Source organism: Hemiscyllium ocellatum, chromosome 6, assembly GCF_020745735.1.
Source record: "Hemiscyllium ocellatum isolate sHemOce1 chromosome 6, sHemOce1.pat.X.cur, whole genome shotgun sequence".
NCBI classification, from domain to species: domain Eukaryota; kingdom Metazoa; phylum Chordata; class Chondrichthyes; order Orectolobiformes; family Hemiscylliidae; genus Hemiscyllium; species Hemiscyllium ocellatum.
The window spans coordinates 91,847,867-91,874,421 of NC_083406.1; the positions used below are offsets into that span (position 1 = coordinate 91,847,867).

Here is a 26,555-nt window from a genome sequence, read left to right on the forward strand (position 1 = left end):
CATTCTGGCAATAGTATTGAAGACCGATGCTCCAGAACTTGCTGCTTGCCTAGCGGAGCACTTCCAGCACAGTTACGATACTGGCATCTACCCGACAAGGTGAAAAATTGCTCAGGTGTGTCTTGTACACAAAAAGCAGGACAAATCCAATCCAGCCAATTACCACCCCATCAGTCTACTCTCGATCATGGGTCAAGTGATGGAAGGTGCAATCAACAGTGCTGTCAAGCAGCACCTGCTCAGCAATAACCTGCTCAGTGATGCCCAGTTTAGATTTCACCAGCATCACTTGCTCCTGACCTCATTACAGCTTTAGTTGAAACATGGACAAAAGAACTGTATTCCAGAAGTGAGGTGACAGTGACAGCCCTTGACTTCAAGGGGTGGCCAGCCCTTCGCCTGAGTCTGGCAACAAGAAGCCTTACCAAAACTGGAGTCAATCTGTGTCAGGAACAAACCCTCTGTTGGTTGGAGTCATATCTGGCACATAGGAAGATGGTTGTGGTTGTTGGAGGTCGTCACCTCAGCTCCAGAGCATCTCTGCAGGAGTTCCTCAGGACAGCGTCTTCAGACCACCTTCAGCTGTTTAATCAATAACCTTCCCTCCACCATAACGTCAGAAGTGGGGATGCTCACTGACAATTGCACAATGTTCAGCATCATTCATGTCTCCTCAGATATCGAAACAGTACACATTGAAATGCAACAGGAGCTGAACAAAATCAAGGCTTGGACTAACATTTGCATCACACAAATACCAGACAATGACTATTTCCAGAAAGAGACAATCTAACCATCCCTTGACATTCAATAGTTTACCATAGTTGAATCTCCAATTATCAACATCCTTGGGGTTACCATTGACCAGAAAGTCAACTGCACTCACCACATAAACACAGTGGCTACAACAGCAGGTCAAAGGCTAGGATTACTGCAGTGAGTAACTTACGTTCTGACTCCCCAGAGCCTGTTCACCATCTGCAAGGCACACATCTGGAGTGTGATGGAATACTCCCTACCTTGATGGGTGCAGCTGTAACAACACTCAAATAGTTTCTCATAATCCAGGACAAAGCAACTTGCTTGATTGGCACCACATCCATAAGCACCCACTCCCTCCACCACACAGATATATATAGCAGTGTGTACTATCTACAAGATGCACTGAAGAAATTTACCAATGACCTTCAGACAGCACCTTCCAAACCCACGACCACTTCCACCTGAAAGACAAGGGGAGCAGACACATGCGAACACCACCACCTACAATTTCCACTCCAAGTCATTCACCATCCTGACTTGGAAATATATTGCTATTCTTTCACTGTTATTGGGTCAAAATCCTGGAATTCCCTCCCTAAGGGCATTGTGGGTCAACCTATATAGCATGGAAACAGCAGCAGTTGAAGAGGCAGCTCACTATCAACTTCTCAAGGGCAACTAGGAACAGGCGATAAATGCTGGCCTTCCAGTGACATCCATGTCTCATTGAAATGAGTGAACGAAAATGAAACAAGTTGTTAATTTTGGTAATTTTGTCAATGGTTATCTAAATGGTGGTCATTTAATTGTTATTCCTTTGTTTAGTAATCCACAAGTCATGATTTAAAATCCTTCCAAGGCAAGTTGTGAAACTGAACTTTAAAGGAAAAGAACTGTTTTGTGGGCAGTACATAAATAAAAATGACCATAATGGTCGCAAGGTTAATCTAAAAGCTCCACAAGTTTGCTCATTTCCTTCAGAGCAGGGAATTGCAATTCTAGATGATCTGGCCTACATTTGACTCCTGTATGGTTAACTTTTAATGTCCTCAGGATAGGTATTAATAGGCAATAAATATTGCTTTTCCAGTGCTGTTTACATGTAAAGTAAACTTCTTTACTATAGTGTAATTCTTACCTATGGCTAGGGATAATTACAACAGAAACTGTAAAGGCGTACACAAAATATATCAAGCAAGTTGTGGGTTCATTCTCCTTCAAAGATAGCAGTTTTACAGACAATCAGTTGAAACATGTCAGGGTGTTGCAATATTACTGAGTAATAGGATTCCCCAAGGGCCAGAAAATCACAGGTGGCACAGATATCACATTAGAATCGGATCACTATAAGTGAAAGGCAAAAATAGTGGTCTTTGAATGTGCAGCTTATTCCAGATCAGCATTGCAACAACATACAAATCCATGTTTCCATGCCAAAAAGCTCCCACTGTGCTTCCTTTTAAGGATCTTCACTTTGCCAGGAATTTTTAACTACAAAATGGTACATGTGGATTCTTGGATATTAAGGTTACTATCTACAGCCAAGGCTGGTATCTGTATACTTTCTCAGTCTCCTGTCCTCCAGTTGAGCAGCTCTACAATAATATCTGTTTATCCACTAGGATTAGATTGGAAGGATGTTTCTGGTGCCTGCATCAATGTGGGAACATTCTTCAAACCAGCAATATTATTTAGTGCATTCCACCTGGTCTGGAAGATTTCACTGAACAAAGAAGCTTCTCAATAGTGAAACTATAGTCTTCTCAAGAGCCTTTAGAGATGGGCAACAAATGTTGGCCTTACAAGTGACATTCATATCCATGAAAGAATAGAAAAAATATTGAGGGGCAATAGGTAGCAGAAGAAAAACAAGTATGAGGGATAATCTACTGGCTGAGGGATATTCTCATGTTAACTTTCAGATCCTATGCTTGACCAATTCCTGTCTGCTTAACCTGGGGAGGACAGTTTATTTGTCCACTAGTCCCACCTAGCATTCCTTGTTCTACAGTTGGCATCTCTTATCTGCTGACTGCAAATAATTAAATAGAGATCCATTTTCCAAAGACAGCACCTTCCATACTTTGATTTTAGTCTTTTGCTTCATCACTGGCAGTGTCTTCAAGATTTCTGTTGAGATGCATTCACTAATGATTATATGAAGGTCGTATTGATGGTGATAAAATTAAATTGTACAATTCCTTCTTCTAGCAAGATCAGTACAGCATATACTGGGTCTTTAGGTATTGGACCTTGTTTGAGAATTACCATAGTTCGGTGTTTCTCATTAACTAATCCTCAATTTCTCAAACTTCTCATTGTTGCTATGGAGACCTAGGTAAAATGGTGTTACATTGATTACATTTTAATGCCTGGAAATTGACGTTTCAGATAAAACTTGGCGTAGCAATGAATCTTCTTCAAGCCAGGAAGGGTGCTATTGATGGAACCTTTGTCAGAACCTTTACAGAGTTACTCCAATAGACTATCTCTGTCAATCAACTCAGAGTTGACAGCTACTGGCAATTTCCTTCATTGTGGACTTCTCTAGTTCAAGATAGCTAATAGCACATGAGCTTAAATAAAGTGAAAGGAAATCTCGTTTGCTGATTCTTCGAGCAGATGAATGTGTGAGTCAGCAACTGTTCTTGTTCGGGGATGGCTAAATGGTCACATGCCTGCATGAGGTGTGAATGAGGAGGGCTGTCCAGTTTGGCACTTCAGAACACCCATCACAAAGGGGATCATAGCACCATATATGACAGCAATTAATAAGCGGATGCAACCAGATGCCTGTTGTTACTGTGACTGTAATCTGCTACAGAAAAGATCTGGACATGGTCAAATCTGGACAAGGAAACATCATCATGCAATGTATTTTGTTGAAAGCCCAAAGTTTTCTTACCATGTATTGCTTATTCTACCGATTCCAAGTTCCACCAAACTTAGCAAATTTTTGGCATCTCCTACGCAGCTATGTCTACACAATGCACTTTACAAGTTTGAATTTTTCACAGTCATCTTTCAAGGGCCTAATATCTCAGAATAATGAATTTATTGCAAAGATCATTTACTGATACCTGGGTTAGTTTGCAAGTTATGCACATTGCTGACACTTGCCAAACTCTGTCTCAGCGAAATAACACTTGAGAGTTCATTCACAAAATATAAGTTAATCTCCCTCATTTGGACTTAAGTGACTTGTACAAGACCAGAGAAATGAGAATCTGCATCAATCATCTCAGATATAAACAGATGATGGACACAACAATGATGAACCCTTTGGAAGTTTATCTTGTCTTCCAGAGGTCAAGAACAATCCCAAATCAATATCCATTCTATCATCAGAGATTGGTGAACATTACAACAAAGCTACTTGATTAGTAAAGGTCAAGTAGAAATATACCAGTAATTAAAAAAAAATTCATAATCAACTCCACAGGTCAAAACCATAGTGTAAATAATCAAAAATGTAATTTCATTGAACAATTTGAGGGCAATGTAATGTTCAGAGGGGCACATTTTGTTGCTATGTGTCAAGAGGTTTTGCCTTTCTCACTTTGATAAATTTGCTTAAATGAATAATTTTCAGAGAAGACAAAGCATACTGATGGAACTGCAAATGCCTAAGAAGAAGTTTTCAACTGTGCAGTGTAAAGCTTGTTTGCCTGACTTCAAACTAAGTGCAACATCTAGCAGAAGCACAGATCTGGTGCAGGGATTAAAATCTTGATTTTTCTCTTTATCTATTGAGCACCATGACCTCTTTGAAGAGAATGCGGTTCAAGGCATGTGGAGACTTAATTATTAAAATACCTTCATTCTTAGCCTATCTTAGGCTGTTTTAAATTGCTGCTGTCTAAAGATACCAATTGTCGCCTGAACAAAATTATGATACCACATATCAGAAAGTCCTGATCAATTCTACTTGGCATTCTTCAGAATTCTTCAGAGCCTGAAATCTAAATAGTTTCTTGCTGAAGGCAATGTTGCATCGCTACCTCTTGTCACAAGAGACCATAAACATATTTCTGGTTTAATTGCTAGTCTCACAACACCAATCTAATCATGAAGTCTTGATCCAAGCAGGTAATGATATTTCTCAGAAGTGGTCCCACTTTGTGGGTTATGCTTCAATAACCAAATCTCTCAGTCTTTAACTTGACACTGCCAGGATTTTTAACACTACTGATGGTCACTTATTGAATCTTCAACAAATTTTGCTGGAGATTTAGAACCCATTATAACTATCTTTGAGAACAAAAATGGTCATCAAATTAGCGATCAGTTGAACATCAAAATTTAAAACCTATTTTTTCAACAATTGTTCATCATTGCATTCTAAAAAAAATTATATTTTATAATGGATTCACAGAATTGTAAACTTTTTATCTTTTAAATAAAAAGGTAATTCACTATTGCCCCGCCTTCTTTTTTTTTGGATAGGAACATTGGTAGCCCTAGTTAGAATGGCTAGTCCTTTAACTTTACTGACATCATCTTCTATTTTGTGTCTCTTACCAGGAAGGAAATCCAGTCAACAAGAAAACCTCTTCTTTGTAAAGAATACATCAGGTAGATCTGCCATTGACTATACATGAAGGAACTCCTCTGGATCTGCTACCTTCCCATTTTTGAATCCTTTCTTCAACCCTTTGGATTTAGTGGTTTTAAACTTATTATTGCTATTCTTCCAGCGCAAAATTTTGCATCCCACTTTTCTTTTTTTATTGGGATGTGGATATTGCTAAAAAGGACATTATTTACCATCCATCACAGTTGCTATGAGGACATGGCGATGGACCTCCATGAAGTTGTGGAGTCCATGGGATATGTTTTGTAGAGGTTTGATATAATTGAATGGCATGCTAGATTATTGCCAAAGGGGAGTTAAAGAGTAAACCATGTTGTTGTAGGACTGGAGTCATGCATTGGTCAGACTGGGGAAGGATGGCAGGTTTCTTTTCTCAAATATCATTGAACCACTTGTTAGATTTACTATCACATACCAGATTCTTTTGCCAGACATGGAATTAAATTTTTAAAATATTATACTGGGATTTGAACTCGTACTGTGGATTTTAGACTCATAACATAAGCATTATTGATATATTTCCTTTTTGTTATGATAATTGTAAATGTTTCTTCTTCATGTACATAGAACATAGAACATTACAGCGCAGTACAGGCCCTTCGGCAGTCAGTTCTGCTATAATGCATGTTTCTTCAACGGGAATTGGCTATAACGTGATTGAAGAATTTAGACTGTTATTTGTAGAACGCGAATTTTGCTTATCTGTATTTGGCTACAACACGATTCTGGCCCTATTATTTTTAAATGACACGGCTACTGCACACTTTTTGTACACTCAAAATCACATGAGAATGGAACTATTGCATTATATCAGAACCGACTGTATTTCATTTTGTGGGGAAATGAAGATCAAGCCAGCATAATCTTAAGACAAGAGCTCATTGAGGAGGGAAATCATGAACACACAGTTTCATACAATGCGTAATCAAAATCCAAAATTAATCTTCTGAAAGACTCTTGATGCCAGAACAAGTAAAGCTTTAAAAATTTGAATATTTAGATTTCTATTAGTTCTACCATGCCATATGGAGCAAAGATGGTATTTTGAGTTAATGCAGATCAGGTATAGTCTAACTGAATGGCAGAGCAGGTGCTGGATGTTGTATGGTCCTCTCCTTTTGTAACAGTTTTACACGTTTAGAGAGAAGAAGCCAACAGTTCAAAAAGAGCAATAACTACAAAAACATTCCATTCTGATGTCCTCGTGATGTTTGGGAGTTCTAGCTACATTTTAAACACGTTTGTAGCACGGTAATTATAACTGTATTTTAATAGAGCAAGAAATGCTTAAATGTGTTGTAAAACTCCACTTACAAACAATAGCAATCCAGAGCATCATGTGCAATAGGTAAAAGAGGGAAAAATGTCAAGCATGACGAACCAATTACCCACAAAGGAAATAAACAAAATATTGTCTTTGCCATTTTCTAATACAAATCCTGCCAGTCTAAGTGAAACATTCTTGTCCCTAGAGATTCATTATTGAAGCAAGCCATTTAATAGATGTTCTTAGTATTAGCTGTTTATTTAGTGTTAACAGAAAAATACATTTCTTAAACAGAATCAAAAGATGGAGTTTTCAATGATAAGTTCCACAAGATATGATGAAATCTGACTATAGGACTCATTTATTCATTAAAAGTGATTTTATGAAATGGTTTGACACAATTGGTAGGTCTCTTGCCTTTGAATCAGAAAGCCACTTGAGGCCCAGCAGTGTTACACGTTTCGAGAGAAGAAGCCGGCATTTCATAGTATTGTTCAAGAAGAGCAATAGCTACAAAAACATTCCATCCTTAACCAACACCAATAATAATGAAATTAACTAAGTAGTCACTCCATGGCTGTTTCAGTTTTACTGTGTGCTGAAATATTCCCCATTGCAAGATGATTGACTTTAAGTAATTCATTTCTTTAGCGAGACTTTCGTGAGATTGTAATAAGGGGCTAGATAACCAATGTTGTTCACTAACTTAATCCAACTTAATACCAGCTTTTATAAATTCAGTCAGTGGAATCTTATCCATCAGGTTCTAATGGGAACAAATTGATTTGCACACTCTATGATTGCTCTTTCCCAGCTCAATCTAATTATCATAACGCCTCCAAGCAGGAAGGCTTGGTGAGATGAGGCATCCATTCTGTCAAAGAGAGGGTTTCTAATTTAAAGGGACCACAACATGAGTCATAAGAGCTCAGCAGCATTTGCATTTTTAGAGCTTCTGCAACCCAAGAATGGAGAAGATCTGCTTCCCAGATCTCTTACTTTTACCTGAGTGTCCTGTTGCAGGATCTGAGGGACTGCAGGAAAGTAAACATTTCTAAGGAAAGGAGTTTAAAGATAATTTCCTCAACCACTCTGAAGTGGCTAAGGAAGTCAACAACAAGAGCATGCCACCTTCAACCTGGAGACACTGTACTAAGTGCATGGCAGGAAAGGTGAGTGGCGTGGCACCTCCAGGTGCCAGGTGCCCACTCCAATTTGCTCAGCATTTTCTTGCACAGAATTCCTTAAGCCAACACTTCTTGTAGCTGTGCTCGTTCATCTCCCTCCAAGTATCTCATATTTCCTCTCAGCAGCTAACACTCAATCTTTAACTTCATCCTATTGCCCTCTTGCACCCATCCCTCTTAGTCATTCTACACAAGTGGTATCCTTCCCTCCTGTCCACACAACTCATTGTAGACACTCATGTCTCTCGGTGTCTTCTTCCTGAGGAAGCTGAGAGACAGTTACCTGTAAGGGGTTGGGATGACTGGGAATGGGGTTCCACAAGTGACAGGTACCTGAGCAGCCATTGGCAACATGTGTCCCTGATCCATTGAGAAGACAACCTTGTTCTTGTTGGCTGCAAATTTATCAGCTTCCTGCTTTAAGATTTTGAGCCTCCTGTGGCATGGATGCTCATATTTATCAAGAGACCTCATCCTCTGCCCTTTGAGTGTCTCATTTCCTTCTAACTGGATCTCAATGATTGTAATTTCATCAAGTTCCTCTCTCCCTTCCGATTCCTGATTTACAGCTATTATTGAAATGCTTTTTTGAATCTTATAAAGTGAAGACAAAAGGATTACCTTTGTTCATTTCAGCCATCTTTCCTTCTGCTCTATGGTTAACTCCCCATTATCACTCTTTATAAATCCAACATTCACATTACGTACTATTTCATCTGTTTAAATACCAGTGGAAACTCCGGTTATCTGTTCTTCCATTCTTTGCGAACTTCTTCTCATTTCTTCCTCTGCATCAACCGTTTAATCATTCTCTGCAGCTTTTTATATCCTGACCAATCATCTGATCTGCCTCTCACCCTCGTGCAGTTATATGTTTATTTCCTTAGGTTTGATGCTTTCCTTAATATCTCTAATTAACCATTGATGGTAGGTCCTTCCATTAGAATTTTTTTTATAATACGAGTATACTTATGCTGAGTATTGTTAACTACTCCTTAAGTGTCTCCCACTGTGCCTATTGATCAATCTCTGAGTCTAGTTTCCCCGTTGACTTCAGCAAATAGCTTACATGCCCACACTGTTGCCCTTCTTAGACTCATTTTTCTCCTTTTTAAACTGGAAATAAAATTCAATCATACTGTGGTTGCTGTTGTCTAGAGTTCCTTTACTCAGGGGTCATTTAGAATCTCATTGCACTGTACAATATTATGTCGGAAATATCTGGCTCTCTGTGCTACTCTAAGAAGCTATCTTGAAAGGATACTATAAATTCCTTATCCAGGCTACCGTTGACAATATAATATTTCCAGTTTGTATGCAGATTAAAGTTATCCATGACTATTGTCCCATTATCATAAGCGAGGAAAAAGTGAGGACTGCAGATGCTGGAGATCAGAGCTGAAAATGTGTTGCTGGAAAAGCGCAGCAAGTCAGGCAGCATCCAAGGAGCAGGAGAATTGACGTTTCGGGCATGAGCCTGTCTTGTCTGGGCGGCGATCGCGGAGGCTGCGAGGTCAGTAGGGACAGTAGTGACGTCATGGTTCGCAGCGGCAGTTGCTGCCTGACCTGCTGCACTTTTCCAGCAACACATTTTCAGCTAAAAATCCTTGGATGCTGCCTGACCTGCTGCGCTTTTCCAGCAACACATTTTCAGCTCTGATAGAAGGGCTCATGCCCGAAACGTCGACTCTCCTGCTCCTTGGATGCTGCCTGACCTGCTGCGCTTTTCCAGCAACACATTTTCAGCCATTATCATAAGCATCTAGCATTTCTTCTTATATACATTGTCCCACATTGTGGTTACTGTTAAGGGATCTGTAGACTACTTTAGATTAGATTAGATTACCTACAGTGTGGAAACAGGCCTTTCGGCTTAATCAGTCCACACCGACCCTCCGAAGAGTAACCCACCCAGACCCATTTCTCTCTGACTAATGCGTGGCCAATTCATCTAATCTGCACAGCTTTGGACTGTGGGAGGAAACCGGAGCACCCGGAGGAAACCCACGCAGACACGGGGAGAATGTACAAACTTCACACAGACAGTTGCCCGAGGCTGGAATCAAACTTGGGACCCTGGTGCTGTGAGGCAGCAGTGCTAACCACTGAGCCACCATGCCACCCCCTTTCTGTCATGAATTATTTCCCTTCTTATTTCTCATCTCCACCCGGATTCTATATCTATCTCTCCTGAATTGTTGTTATCTATAAATATTGTATTAATGCCATATTTGATTTACAATGCTACCACTCCATCTATGACTAGTTTCCTGTTCTTCCTGAATTACATAAACAATGAGGAGAATAATGAGGACACGAGGGAATGGCTGTCAAACTATATTTATTTATTTCATTTTGTGCTCTTAATTGATTTATTTTGCCATGAATGCTACATGCACCAGATACAGAGTATATAGTTTAAGCTTTTTGTTATCTTTTTAATGTAGACCTGACTGTTGGGGTATTCTTAGGGTTATTCTCTTCATCCATTTCAGCCATTCTCTGACCTTCATTTCACACAGTGGTGTAATCTAACAAAACCTGACACTAAACTACACAGGGGATGCTTGGACAAAATGATAGGTTTTTAATGATTGTTTTAATGGAAGGAAAGGAACCACAGTGGTGGAGATTAAAGAGGAAATGCCAGAATTTAGGTCCTGCGCTGCTAAAAGTATGTCGGCCATAAGGAAATCAATACAGAAAGAATCATTTCTTTAATTGTGCCCACTGCCGGCTGCTTTGAATCTGCCTTTTGAGTTGCTTGATCCCTCATTTGCCTTGTTTTGTTTAATGTTATTTCTAGTTTCCTCGTTATGTGAATCACTGGAACATCAGTTCGAGCATAGTTCAGCTGAAGATCGTCCCAAAGTTACAGATTCCATTTTCCCCTGGATTGATGCCAGTTCCCATGAGGCCAGGCCCCACATTTCCTACATCAGTCTTTGAGTCACACATTCATTTCTCTAATCTTATTTGTCCTCTGCTGATTGGCTTGTAGTTCAGCTAGTAATTCAGAGATTATTACCTTTGAGATTCTTCCTTCTAAATTATTTCCTAACTTCTATACTGTCCGAGAAAATAAATTCCTCTTCATTCATGTCTACCTGTTATCCCTGCCATAAAGTTGCCACACTCTTCTAAAATCTAATCAGTACAGTCCCAACTTATTCAATCTCTCCCCATAAGACAGTCCCTCCATCCACGATTCACTTAGTGAATCTTTTCAGGACTGCCTCTAATGCCAGTATACCTTTTGTTAGATAAGGTGACCAAAACTGTTCACAGTATTCCAGTTGTGGCCTGACTCATGCTTGGTATAGTTTTAGCAAAACTTCTCTATTGTTATACACTATTGTCTTTGAAATGCCAACATCCTATTTGCCTCCCTATTACCTGTTGAACTTGAATGCTCGCATTTTCAGATTTATGCATGAGAAACCCCAACTTTCTGCAGTCTTTCTCCATTTCAGTAATATTCAGCTACTCTACTCTTCCCCTTTATTCCCTGATTACTTAATGATTTTGAAATGTTATTAGTGATGAATGATGCAACCATTTGATTACCTACTCCTTTCTATGTTTGCAACATTCTTTAGTTCTGCATCCCTCTGAGAACCTAGTTCCATTCTAACTGTGATCTCAGGCCAATCCCTCTAGTTCACTCATGATGGCTGTGCCATTAACCATCCATGTCCTAAGCTTTGAAATTCCCTCCCTAACCTCACTATACTTTCACATCACTCTCTTTCTTTGAGATCATCCATTAAATATTCTGTTCTTTAACTGAACTTTCTGTTGGCTCTCTCTAACATGCTGTGGCTCTGTATTGAATTTAAACAGGTTGCCTAGTTCTGTGAAACATTCTGCAACACTTATCTCTGTTAAACAGATTATAAAATCAGTTGTTGATTATGTTTACACTCTTTTTCGAGAATGACTGGATAACACTTTGAAGGACTAGCAGTGGGCACAATGACAGAAATGATTTCTTTCTGTATTGATTTCCTTATGGCTGACATATGTTTAGCAGTGCAGGACCTAAATTTTGGCATTTCCTCCTTAATCTCCACCTCTGTAGTCCCTTTCCTTCCTTTAAAGCAATCATTAAAAACTTAGTTAAAAATCACGCAACACCAGGTTATAGTCCAAAAGGTTTAATTGGAAGTACACTAGTTTTCGGAGCGATGCTCCTTCATCAGGTGATTGTCATCTGATTGATCAGGTGATCAGATGAAGGAGCATCGCTCCGAAAGCTAGTGTGCTTCCAATTAAACCTGTTGGACTATAACCTGGTGTTGCGTGATTTTTAACTTTGTACGCCTCAGTCCAACACCGGCATTTCCAAATCATGATTAAAAACCTATTTTGTCCAAGCATCCCCTGTGTAGTTTAGGGTCAGGTTTTGCTAAATTACACCCTTGCGTAATGTTTTGCTACATTAAAAGTATTGTATAAATGCAAATTTCTGTTGTTTTACTGTTCCACAATTTTCTTAGGTCACTTCCACAACTTGCTGGACAACGTGGGTCTGTTGTCTGGCATATGCTACTTCATGGATGATTTGGCTGTTAACGTTTTTGTTCTGCTCAGATAGCTACTGGAACAGTGCTTTAGGGATGCTGGGAGCACAGGATCACTGGCTTTAAAAGCAGATTTGATATTGGAAATAAAATCCAAGCTGTATTAGAAGAGGTTTGCCAGACAAAAACTTAAATCTCAAATGTTGATTTGATTAACAAACGTATTTAGTCTTATATTACACACAGTCACTTTTAATGCTCCTGTTAGATCAATTGCCATGGAAATTCTGAAGTGTTCTTGCTGAGTCTCATTAACTATAGAACTAGGGTCACTGTTTAAAAGTAAGAAGTCACCCATTTAATACAGAGATAATGGGGATTATTTTTTTCAGAAAGGGTCATTAGTCTTTGGAACTTTTTCCAATAAAAGGTGATGGAAATGGAGTCTTTGAATATTTTCCAGGCAGCAGCAGATAGATTCATGATAGACAAAGGGCTGAAAGATTACTGAGTAAGGCAGGAGCGTTGATATGAAGTTATAATCAGATCAGTCATAACATTATTAAATAGTGGTTTGGTGTGAAGGGCTGAATGGCCTTCATTAGCTTCATGTTCATGTGTTCAATTGTATGAACTAAGGAAACTTAATAATGGTGATCTTAGAGAAAGCTTGCTGAATGTGGTTTTACATCAATACATTTATATGTAAAAGAATGCCTACTATGAAGCTATAACTGAAAGAGAAGGCACATCGTGGTTAGTACAGGCTAGAATATAGAACATAGAATAATACAGCACAGAACAGGCCCTTCAGCCCTCGATGTTGCACCTAACTGTGAACTATTCTCAGCTCGTCCCCCAACACTATCCCCAAATCATCCATGTACTTATCTAAAGACTGTTTAAATCTCCCTAATGTGGCTGAGTTGACTCCATTAGCAGGTAGGGCATTCCATGCCCTTACCACTCTCTGCGTAAGGAACCTGCCTCTGACATTATATCTTAAATCTATCACCTCTCAATTTGTAGCTATGCCCCCTCGTACACGCTGACGTCATCATCCTAGGAAAAAGATTTTCACTGTCTACCCTATCTAATCCTCTGATCATCTTGTATGTCTCTATCAAATCCCTTCTTAACCTTCTTCTTGCCAATGAGACCAGGTTCAAGTCTCTCAGCCTTTCCTCATAAAACCTTCCCTCCAGACCAGACAACATCCTGGTAAATCTCCTCTGTGCCTTTTCCAATGCTTCCACATCCTTCCCGAAATATGGGGACCAGAACTGTACACAATATTCCAAGTGTGGCCGCACTAATGTTTTGTATAGTTGCAACATGATATTGCGGCTCTGGAACTCAATCCCTCTATGAATGAAACCTAACACTCTGTATGCCCTCTTAACAGCACTATCCACCTGGGTAGCAACTTTCAGGGATCTATGTACATGGACTCCAAGATGCCTCTGCACATCCACATTACCAAGAATCGTTCCATTGACCCAGTATTCTGCCTTTCTGTTATTCTTCCCAAAGTGCATCACCTTACATTTAGTTGAATTGAACTCCATTTGCCACCTCTCAGCTCAATTCTGTAGTTTATCCAAGTCCTCCTGCAACCTGTCACATTTTTCCACACTGTCCACTACTCCACCAACTTCAGTGTCGTCTGCAAATGTTCTAATGTATCCACCTATGCCTGCGTCTAAGTCATTTATAAAAATGACAAACCGTAGCAGTCCCAAACCAAATCCTGGTGGCACACCACTAGTAACTGAACTCGAGGCTGAATATTTTCTATCAACCACCACTCGCTGCCTCCTTTCAGAAAGCTAGTTTCTAATCCAAATTGCTAAATCACACTCAATTCCATGCCTCTGCATTTTCTCCAACAGCCTACCATGTGGAACCTTATCAAGGGCTTTACTGAAGTCCATGTATACCATGTTAGCTGCCCTACCCTCATCTACATGCTTAGTCACCTTCTTAAAAAACTCAATGAGGTTTGTGAGACACGGCCTGCCCTTGACGAAACCATGTTGACTATCTGAAATCAAATTATTGCTTGCTAGATGATAATAAATCATATCTCTTATAATCCCTTCCAAAACCTTTCCTACAACAGAAGTAAGGCTCACTGGTCTATAATTACCTGAGTCATCTCTACTGCCCTTCCTGAACAAGGGCACAAGATTTGCAATCCTCCAGTCCTCTGGTACCAAACCTGCAGACAATGATGACTCAAATATCAAAGCCAAAGGCTCCGCTATCTCCTCCCTAGCTACCCAGAGAATCCTCGGGTAAATCCCATCCCGCCCAGGGGACTTGTCTAATTTCACTCCCTCTAAAATTGATAACACCTGTTCGTAACTAACCTCGATCCTTTCTAGTCTAATATCTTGTATCTCATTCTTCTCCTCTACAATATTCTCTTTTTCCTGAGTGCAAACCGATAAGAGATGTTCATTTAGCACCTCTCTGATCCCCACAGCGTCCATACTCAACTTCCCACTTCTGTCTTTGACTGGCCCTATTCCTACCCTAATCATCCTTTTATTCCTCACATACCTATGAATAGCTTTAAGGTTCTCCTTTATTCTATTTGCTAAAGACTGCTCATGTCCTCTCTTTGCTCTTCTTAACTCTCTCTTTAAATCCTTCCTAGCTGATCTGTAACTCTCCATCGCCTCACCTGAACCATCTTGTCTCATCATCACATAAGTCCCCTCTTTCTTTGTAACAAGAGATGCAATTTCTGTTGTAAACCACTGTCCCCTTACCTTATCACTTCCTCCCTGCCTGACAGGGACATACCTATCAAGGGCACTCAATACCTGTTCCTTAAACCAACTCCACATTTCCATTGTCTGCATCCCCTGTATTTTGTCATCCCATTCTATGCATCCTAATTCTTGCCTAATCGCATTATAATTGCTCTTGTCCCATCGATAACTCTTGACCTGTAACATGTACCTATCCCTTTCCATCGCTAAACTAAATGCAACTGATTTATGGTCACTCTCTCCAAAGTGCTCACCTACAACTAAATCAAACACCTGGCCTAGTTCATTACCTAGCACCAGATCCAGTGTGGCCTCCCCTCTTGTCGGCCCTTCGACATACTGTGTCAGGAAACCCTCCTGTACACATTGGACAAAAACTGATCCATCCGATGTACTAGAGTTATAGCATTTCCAGTAAAAAGTGAGGTCTGCAGATGCTGGAGATCAGAGCTGAAAATGTGTTGCTGGTTAAAGCACAGCAGGTTAGACAGCATCCAAGGAACAGGAAATTCGACGTTTCGGGCCAGAGCCTGATGAAGGGCTCTGGCCCAAAACGTCGAATTTCCTGTTCCTTGGATGCTGCCTAACCTGCTGTGCTTTAACCAGCAACACATTTTCAGCTTATAGCATTTCCAGTCAATGTTGGGGAAGTTAAAATTCCCCATAATGACCACCCTTTCCTTTCACTCCTACCCAGAATAATTTTGCTAATCCTCTCTTCCACCTACCTGGAACTCTGCGGAAGCCTATAAAAAACTCCAAGCAGTGTGACCTCTCCTCTCTTGTTTTTAACCTCAGCCCACACCACCTCAGTAGACAGGTCCTCATCAAAAGTTGCCTCAGCCACCGTTATCCTATCCTTGATTAACAAGGCCACACCTCTCCCTCTTTTACCGCCTTGCCTATTCTGAATGAAAGATCTAAACCTGGAACCTGCAACATCCATTCCCTGCTCTATCCATGTCTCCGAAATGGCCACAACATCGAAGTCCCAGGTACTTATCCATGCTGCAAGCTCACCCACCTTATTTCGGATACTTCTGGTGTTGAAGTAGACACACTTCAAACCACTTTGCTGTCTGCCAGCACATTTCTGTGACCCTGAAATCCTGTCCCTAGCCTTCTTACTCTCATCCTCCTGTGCTCTGCAACTACACCTCCAGTTCCCATCTCCCTGCTGAGCTAGTTTAAACCCACCCGAATAGCACCAGCAAATTTCCCAACCAGAATATTAGTACCTCTCTGGTTTGAGTGAAGACCGTCCTGTTTGTACAAGTCCCACCTTCCCCAGAATGAGCCCAATTATCCAAGAACCTGAAACACTCCCTCCTGCACCATCCTTGCAGCCACGTGTTCAGCTGATATCTCTCCCTATTCCTTGCCTCACTATCACATGGCATGGGTAACAAACCAGAGATAACAACTCTGTTTGTTCTAGCTCTCAGCTTCTACCCTAGCTCCCTGAAATCCTGCCTTACATCCCTATCCCTCTTTCGACCTGTTCGTTGTTACCTACATGGACAACGAGTTGAGGCTGTCACCCTCTCCCTTCAGGACGCCAAAGACATCACGGACCCTGGCACCTGGGAGGCCACACACCAACTGCGAGTCTCGTTTGTTCCCAACAAACCTTCTATCTGAGCCTCTGACTATCGAGTCGCCAATGACTAACACTCTCCTCCTTTCCCTCCTTCCTTTCTGTGCAACAGGGACAGGCTCTGTGCAAGAGACCTGGGCCCCACTGCATACCTCTGGTAAGTCGTTCTGGTTCCTGAATTTTAACCATTTTCTCCATTTACTGCCTCTTTATTTCTTCTTTTTTCTACTACTGTAGATTTTCATACTGTAGATACTATAACATTAATTGCAATATCTTTATTGGTTTGTGCATTTTTAACACTATCATTTCAATGAGACATCACGCTCAGCTTCTATATAATTAACAACTCAAAATTTAAAATCCCAAGTTACATACATCATGGTCAGCCAAATGGATGAGCAGGCAATTTGTGACTATTTCCTTCTCAAAAATGCTCTCCGCTTGGTGTCTGGGTGTGTGGAAAAACAACCAGACATGATTCACTCTCTGAATTTCTTTTACTCACTGCAGGGAATAGGTTCATTTTTTGGCAAACCACCCACATTGAATCTGATGACGTCTCTAAATGCTCCCCATTTTGAAATCTGCCAGCTTTTTCAAATACTGTAATGAAGTTTTGCACAAAGATAATTGCAATTTGGTTATCATCTGTATGCAGGGGAATGGGTTTAATTTGATAATTCTTCCAAAGAGCAGGCACAGACATGACCACATACCAACATACTAAATAGAAGAAGAAATTGGTCACTTGGCTCATTGAGTCTGGTCTTCCATTCCAAAAGATCATGGATGATCTGTTTGTTTCAAATTTCACATTTCGATCTATCCTTAATAACCCTTGATTTCCTTACCTAACAAGACATTATCTACCTCCTTCTCAAAAATATTCAATGACTCTGCTTTTGCTGACTTCTGAGGCAGAGAGTTCCAAAGCTCTCAGAACAAACATCTCCTCAACCTTGGTCCTTTTCTGCTGTATTATTATATTATTATATCAGGTTAAATTCTGTATGCCCAGGATTAGACAGCAACTCAGGTAAAACTGGAAGGACTTGAACTGAGGAACACAAAAATCTCTTTTAGTGACTTATTGTTCTCCTGTTAAAAATCAGGAAATAAGCATCAAAACACCATTTAACCACAGTTCAGAACTTGCCACGCACTCATCTGTGATTTCCAACCCTTTTATTTTATTGCTGGGAAATCATGGGCAGCATATCAATTCCAATTCATGCTGCCACAGGGATAAGACTCCCACTGACATGTCCAGGTTTGTAACATCTACCTCTGTAGAATCTCACTAATGAAAAATGTATTTATCAAATAATGTGTTAATATATTTTCATGATTAATTTTTATGGAATGTAAGAAAGGACAGTTTCTATTGTATAAACTGTGACATCTTCAAACACTTCACAGTTGGTAAATTACTTTAAAAATGAAGGATTGGGCTTTACCAACAAGGACAGGTTGGCTAAAAGGCATATGTAGGCGTCAGGAATGTATTCAAAACATTTACACCTACCCTGACATTTTTTTAGTAGTGGGAGTGCCTCACGGGGAGTAAGCCAAATTTGTTCTGGCAGTCTCCCAGTGAGCTCCTGATGGTGGGGAATGTTGTCTATTTTTGTGGATGCTCCAACCAATAGAGACATCCCCGGCAGCAATAGTTATCTCTTTTGGCAATGGTACAACCTTCCCATCTCACTGGAGCCTCACAAATTGGCCTCAGTGCCTCCCATAGTGGGAGTTTACCTCCAACACGGTGCTTTCATCTAATCCGACAATGCTTATGTTATTCCCTAAAGAAACTGGGTGTGGTTGCCATGGTATTAAGGATTCATCATTTATTGGTTAGCTGTTATGAACAAAGATTAAATTAACCAGTTGCATAGGTGCCTGGGCTAATATTAAGCTATTATGTTACAATATACGAGGATGCTTTCAGTAGATTGTCATGCTTCAATGATCTGAGGTAAGATGGCAATTGGGAGTTTTAGACCCTTAGGTCCATATGCTAATAGACTAGTGATATTATTAGCCTGTCTTTTAAAGGCACACTGACCGTGAGACATGACACAAACCCTAGAGCACACTTCCCTGAGTTTGAGGGTGCCCGGCCATTGCGATGTCTTCTTTTAGTTGCCATTGTTTGTGGTCATGATGCTGAGGGTGCTGAACTGTTGACCCTCTGATTACGAAAGCAGATTTGAGGGGGCAGTGGAGGAGGAAATGCAACTGCATGTCCCACTGCCTATTGTTATGTGTTGACCCTCACTTTCAGACCCTGTTGCTGTGCAGAATTCTATTTGTCATCAATTGTTCAGTAAATAATAACAGTTTAGTAAATAATAATATTAATAATAAGACACTCTGAGCTGGAACTTGCAAATACCAAACTGCATAAGTGAACGCTTATTCTGCTCTGGTAACTATGACTGAGGGTTGAATGCTGACTAACATATTCAAAGAATTACTCCAGCCTTCCACTTTTATGAATATTACAGCAGGATCACTCAATTTAACATCTCATTATACAGAACTCCTTCAGAACAGTACAGCAGTGACAACTAGTTTCTGTGGTCATGCTGTGGAATTTGGCATGAACCCACCAACTTCAGACTTGGAAGTAAATAACTTACTGAACCAAAGTGCCATGTGTAAGAGGGGGTTAACACAGTTCTCTTGATGTTTCAAACAAGAAGCTGGTTTTGGTACATCATATGATTTTGTCAATAATTCTCTGGGCCCATCAAAATGTATCTCAGTGATCTTTTAGTTCTTTCATTTTAAAATTAAGCTTTTACTCGATTGGTCCATTTTGTTGGATGCCTCCTTTGTGAAGTAGTGTGAAGACAAGTGCCTAGAGCAATCCACTGCTTGGCCCAGGTGGTCCTAAGCTACAGAAAATAACTAATGACATATAATGCTCACTTATAAACTCAAGGCTATAATAAACCTTTGTTTTGTCTTTTTAAATAATTAAGGAATTCTAAATGTATCCAGAGAGTAAAATCATATTGTTTTGTTCAGTAATGTGCTATATTTTTGTCTTTTTTAAAAATTCTTAGGTAGAAACATCTCCTACAACCCCTCAGTTTGTTGATCGCAATATCTACAAATGGGACATTAATGGTACTGGAAGGTTGCTGAAAGTCAAAGGAGTAATGGGCCAACTGCGTAAGGCTCAGTGCACTGATTACAGCACTATCAGACAAGAAATTCTCCTCTTGAAGAATACACATGCCACTCACTTCCAATTCTCCCTCAACTGGTCACTGATCCTACCGACTGGCAACACCACACAGGTGACCAGAGCAAACCTGCGCTATTATAAATGCTACGTCAGTGAGCTTCTACGTGTGAATGTTACTCCGGTCGTTGTTCTATATCATCCTACTCTTGAAGATCAGCGTTTGCCGTCAGTGTTAGAGAACAATGGGGGCTGGATAAACCCAGAAACAATTCAGGCTTTCGTGGAATATGCCAGGTTATGTTTCAGACAGCTGGGAAACAAAGTGAAGTTCTGGATAACAATGAGTGAGCCAAATGGCATAAAGCACATAGTAGCACACAAACCAAACTTCACCATTTTAGGCCACAATTTAATCAAAGCACATGCTTTAGTCTGGCATCTCTATAACAATGAATTTCGTAAGACTCAAAAGGGGCAGATCTCAGTTTCCCTTCATGCTGATTGGGTAGACCCGGCCAACCCTTTCTCTAGGAATGATATAGAAGCAGCTGCTAGAAGTTTAGAGTTTGATATTGGTTGGTTTGCAGAGCCTATTTTTGGCACTGGAGACTACCCATTCATCATGCGAGACTGGCAGAGCCAAAGGCAAAACACTGGATGGCACAATTCTTATTTGCCTTACTTCACAAATGAAGAGAAAGAGCTAATCCGTGGCTCTGGTGATTTTGTGGCGTTGAACCACTACACAACTCATATTATACATCTAGAAGGTCAAACTGGAGCCCAGACTGGTTATGAGTTCAAAGTGCAGCACCTGAAAGATACTACTTGGTTGGCATCACCAGATGGAAAAGCAGTTGTGCCAGGGGGTTTACGTAAACTCCTCAGGTGGATAAAATCAAAATATGGCAACATCCCAATTTATATCACATCAAATGGCATTGATGATGATTCACCCTCCAAAGACAAGTTGCGTGTTTACTACATTCAGAGTTACATTAATGAAGTTTTGAAAGGTAAGCCATTTGCCATGTCTTGATTTAACACATGTACATGTTTTATTGTAAGTCTAGTGTTTGTGTTGCCTGCTGCTCGGAATACGGGTGTTTATCTGTGCCCTACCATTGTCAAACATTTCCAGTATATCCAAAACTTCCTGCATATGCAAAATATCACCAGAGATTATTTGAAAAATTAAACATGCAATTGTTCTCAACTTTTGTAATGTGCTTTCACCAATGTTAGATTTTTATTTATTTGTTTGTTTTTGCAATTCACTGCACTGAAATGTTTTAGTTCATCCCAAGAAGGGTTCTCTATTCTATGGATGAAAACTCTTTCTGTCTCTTTCCACCTCAGCAGCCTTTGTTGCTGATTTTCCTGTTTTGTTTGATTTTGTATCTTGTTTTTCTTTTTGTTTCGCATGTCTTCTTGCATCAGACAAGTGAATTCAAGTTAACAATTAATCTTCTTGAGCTGATACCCACAATGTGATTGAAGCTTTCTCAAGTTGTCACATCCCTATCTTTACAACAACTAGCATTTGTAGAGTGGGGAAACATGTCAGACCTCCTTACAAAGGCAAGAGAAAGATCGAGTCATGAGCCCAGAGATATGTTTTAAGGGGGCTATATTAAAGAGGACAAAGGTGGGAAAGCAAAATGGTTTTACAATGTTCCAAAGAACGGGAAGATCAACTGAAGTATTTTGGTGTCAATATTAATTCTCTACAAATAAGTGGGTTTTGAGTCCATTAAAATTGGGTCCAATAAATTTGCCAATGATTGAGCAGAATGTGTAAAATGGAAGTGTTGGGGCATGCAGCTGGAGAAAGGAGCATGAAGCAGAGCCATGGAAGCATTTGAAAATTTAGTTCATGCATCTTGAAATCAATACAATAGAATGTTTCAAAAGCTTTAGGTGAGAGCTGGGAGGTAAAGAATCACCGTAGTCCCAGACTGCTGCTCTTTTATCAGCAAGAGATGACTGGTGGTGTTTTAACCTAGAGTCACCACACCTCAGGCAAGGGGAAAAGGTGAAGAAGGAGAGTCCTTCATGGTCACCTTAGCCTGTGCAGGAATTGAACCCACACTGATGGTGTAACACTGCATCACAAACCAGTCATCCAGCCAACTCAGTAATATACATTCAAGACTTTGTGAGAGAGAACAAATATTACCTCAGAGATGAGGTTAAGTTTGAGACAGGTGGTGGTTGGAAAGTCACTGATGACAGCATTTGAAAAATCAGAAGAATGGAAATGTGGGTTAGGATTCTGACAGCAGACGGGGAAATTTTGAACCAAATGGATAATATTCTGGAGGTGGAAAACTGCATCTTGTTAGGATGTGAAGTGAGAAGTGCATTTTAATGCTGAGCAAATCATAAAATGATAAAGCTGGAGTCAATGCATGCAGGTGCTGGAATGAACCAAAGACAGTTCATCAATGTTTGCAAGATTCCTTGCTTATTACTTTATATCTTTATGAAATTTATTCTGTCAATTCCTCCTGTTTCCCATAAAAAAAAAGGTTTTGGTTGGGCTTTGGGGTGATCTCTACTTGAGGATTGATGACCCTAGTAATACTTCAAATGTTTCTTACGGCCCACAGAGGGAGTCAGGGAATTCTCAGCTGATGCAAGTTCCAAGGGGAGCAGTAAATATGTCCTTTTGATGTGGAAGTGGGAGAAGTAGTGAGTAGAATATTTGACAACTGGGAGAGGACGCAGACAAAAGATAAAATGAAATCACAGCAAAAATTGGTTCTGTGTCAAAATCCTCTTGTACTACCTCAAGGGCTACCTTCCATTTGAATCACTAAGCTATTGTTTGAGGCGGATGAAGGTGGATAATTGCACTTTAAGAAAACAGCAGGGCACTCTTCCACTGACCTGCCTAACATTCATTACCTAATCCAATTTACCCCTCGTTGTCATTGAACTGCTGATTGTGAATGTACATAAATGAACTGACACATTTATATCTACAATAAATAGCATGACTGCAGGTTGAATTCATTTTATAGGAATTGAGAAAGACATAAAAAATTAAACTTTATTGTGCGTGTTGATGGATTGTCTGTCCATTATAAAACTTGATTGAAGTTAGCTGGAAGAAAATATAGTCCTGTGTTTAATGGAGAAATGATCTGATATTGCCTGTTTAGTACACTTGCCAAAGCCATGATGTCCTGAAGATGCGCAAGACAGCATATATATTCAAACCCAGGCCCATTTTTACAAAATGTTCACATTGTGGTTGTGCATGTCATGCAATTTACCCTCTCATGCCTTCAATTTGTTTTCCAGCCTTAAAATTAGATGGAGTAAACATTCGCGGGTATTTTGCTTGGGCCTTAAGAGATATTGATGAACCAAACTATGGCTTCTACGCTTCTAATCGAGCAGCTAAGCTCTCTGTTGAACATTACAGAAGAATTGTAGATAATGGCGGATTTCCAACATCAAAAATCACCAGTACAAAATGTTATCAAGACTTAAATTCTTCTTCAAAATGCAATCCTTCATTCTTCAGAAAACAGTTGCTAATATTTGCATTATGTATTTTAAGTGTTTTTACTGCAACTATGTTCTTAATTATTTATTATTCGACAAAAAGATGCAGAAAATATAAGTAAAGCATTCTATTTAAAGAGGTATAAACTTGTCTTGAGGAAGGCACTCATTTATAGTTTGCCAAGAGTGATATGTAAAGAAATGTTCTTTCTGGTCAATAATCTGACTTTAATTTTTCATCTAATTTTCATTTTCCTTCTAAAAAGTGTTCAACAATTCTGACTTAAAGGCAGTGACTCAAATTTGCAGTCATTCAATAAGTAATGTGACTAAGTCTGGAGAATAATTACATAATTGGCCATTGAGCAATATTCACCCTACAGCCACAAACACAGGGGATCATTTTAATTTTGTATATTGAATGGTAGCAAATTGGCAACAAATTTTACTCTTTCCCACTTTCTATTGAAGTCAATAAAAATTGGGAAAGTCAGGGAAAGACATAATACATGGTCTGCTGATTGAAGTTGCCTGTTTTAGACAATTACCTCAAACCGAAATGTCCCTGAACACTCTTCAGCATTACATAGCTGTCAAGCATCAGGATGTCACCTCCTTCACACAAGGCTATCTGTAACTTCCAAATGAACAACTTGCTTGTGATCAGCTAACTCAGGACACACCAGAGATCAAATATGGATATCTCTTAATCTGCAGCAGGTAATGAGTGTAACCATTGACCAACCATGCCTCCTGTTGATGTAAATTTGAGGAATATAGTATATGTAGTATAAATCACTTTGAGCAGAACAGGAGTGTCAAAGAAGTGATAGAGTTAGAACTTTAATGCAATCTTTCATCTGTAAATTTAGGTCTATACCCAACTCATGATTCCACTTTTTGTTTTCCATTCATTTCAACATAGAAGATATGGTGTCCCTGCAAATCTAAATTTCCAATATGTATGTGAAGCACCAAGATCTCAAGGGGAGTTGATGGCCTTGTGGTATTATTATTATTATTATTATTATTATTAGACGATTCAGGTAATGTTCTGGGGACTTGGACTCAAATCCCATCATGGTGGAATTTGAATTCAATAAAACTCTGGAATATAGGGTCTAATGTTGACCATAAAATAATTGCTGCTCATCAGGAAAAATCAGTCTAGTTCACTAGTATCTTTTGTGAGGAAGGAAATTTATCATTCTTATCCGATCTGGCCCACGTGTGATTCCAGGCCCACAACATTGTGGCTGATTCTTAACTGCCCTCTGGATAATTACAGTTGGATAATAAATGCTGACCTAGCCAGAGGCACCCTCATCCTAAGAATGAATAAAAATAAGTCAGGAGCACTAACCACTATAAGTTATTTCTCAGCTTATTAATATCTTGAAATATATGAAGAAATTTGGGGAGGCCCACTGTGCCAAAGTGCCATGGAGTAGATTTCTCAGCTGCCTGCCATTGATCCCAGCCCAAACTTACATAGGGCAGACTTCCAGCACCGGTAAAGGAGCAACAACAACATTCTCCTCGGGTCTTTGGCCACAAGGGCTCTGGACAGAGAACATAAAAATAACGTTACCATTGCTGGAAAGATTGAGAACCAGGGAACACAGATTAAAGGTAAATGGCAACAAAAAGGAAAAGCAACATGAAGAAAAACTATTTTACTAAGCATGAAGTTGGGATCTGAAATGCACTGATTCAGCATAAGATGGAGGTAGATTCAACAGTGGCTTTTACAAGGGAATTGAATGATTATCTGGCAAGAATAATATGTAGAATTGCAAGTAAAAGGCAAGGGAATGACAGGAACCAAATTGCTCACGCTAATGGACACAGGCAGGATGGATGACCTTGTGCTGGAATCATTCCATGAATCTTTAGTTCCCTCTTCATTGCATCAGTCACCAGAAATATGTAGAAGGACTATCATTCATAGCATGCAGCAGTGCCTGACCACGCTACAGTGGGGAATGATAATAACTTGATTCTGTATTTTCTAATCTGATCATTAATTCCATACATTGGACAGGTTGCCAGGGGCAAGAAATAACTGATTGGAGAGGGATAAAATTAATGAATGTCAGCCAAGTCATACTTACAAGCAATCTAATGGCTGGGAAGGTTCTGCAGTTGTTCAATTATTTCTAAGATTGAGAGAATTGAGGTACAGCAAAGTATCAGACAAAGGATCAAGACATAAAGCATGTATCAGAAACTTAATGGTAAATATATACTGTTATGTGAAAGGCATTTGCCATTCAGATGTTTGTGTAAATCCCCCAAGCCATCCTCGAAAGTGTTGGTTCTATTAGCTTGACACAAAATATTTTTCACTTGCCCCCATTTCTATATCTTGGTATTAAAATGTTGATTAAAATACGATACTTTAATTTAATAATTCCCAGCTTAACAAGAATAAGTCTACTCTGTTTGCTAATCATATCATTGTAAGAATCTACTGCAGATTAGGCAAAGCCTTTTATTCCAAGTAATGTAGACAGCTCTGCATTGCCCTGTCATGAAAAGAAGTGTGTCCAGGTATTTAAAAATAAGCCAATATATATTTAGTTGAGAGTGTGGTGCTGGAAAAGCACAGCAGGTCAAGCAGCATCCAAGGAGCAGGAGAATCAACGTTTTGGCCATAAGCCCTTCATCAGGAATGATTTCCAGCACCACACTCTTGACTCTGATCTCCAGCATCTGCAGTCCTCACTTTCTCCTAGTTGATATATCTTTAACGTCCTTTTTCAACTTACTGCTATAAAGGGTCTATTCTGATGCATGTACTTTTGATGGAAACACATTGGCGACTCTTACAGGAGTCTGAGTACTAAGGCTATGGTGAGATGTGTAGCAGAATCAGGTGATAAGTTCATTGAGGCCTGTCTCTATGTGAAGATCATCTCTTTTCATCTTTTCTGCTTTTCACAAGTGGCAGTGGTGAGATGCTAATTGACACATTATTAATTGTTAAATGCCTTGTTAGCACCACAATTTGCCTTATTAATCCTCAGACTCCCATCTTACCATTTTTACCAAACAAGCTAATTTTCAGGAAACCTTGACAAGGAAAGCAGAGTGTATACCTGACCAATTCAGCTTGTTGCTTGCTCTG

At 39.7% G+C, this 26,555-nt stretch overlaps 1 protein-coding gene across 1 annotated transcript in view; it reads left to right on the forward strand.

Annotated features, from left to right (window-relative positions):
* kl (klotho) overlaps positions 1 to 26,555 on the forward strand; it is a 91,778-nt gene that overhangs the window by 59,268 nt on the left and 5,955 nt on the right. The window contains exons 4-5 of the mRNA XM_060826977.1: positions 19,785 to 20,925; positions 23,219 to 23,470. Coding sequence (XP_060682960.1) covers positions 19,785 to 20,925; positions 23,219 to 23,470 — 1,393 coding nt within the window. The remainder of the gene's footprint in view (positions 1 to 19,784; positions 20,926 to 23,218; positions 23,471 to 26,555) is intronic.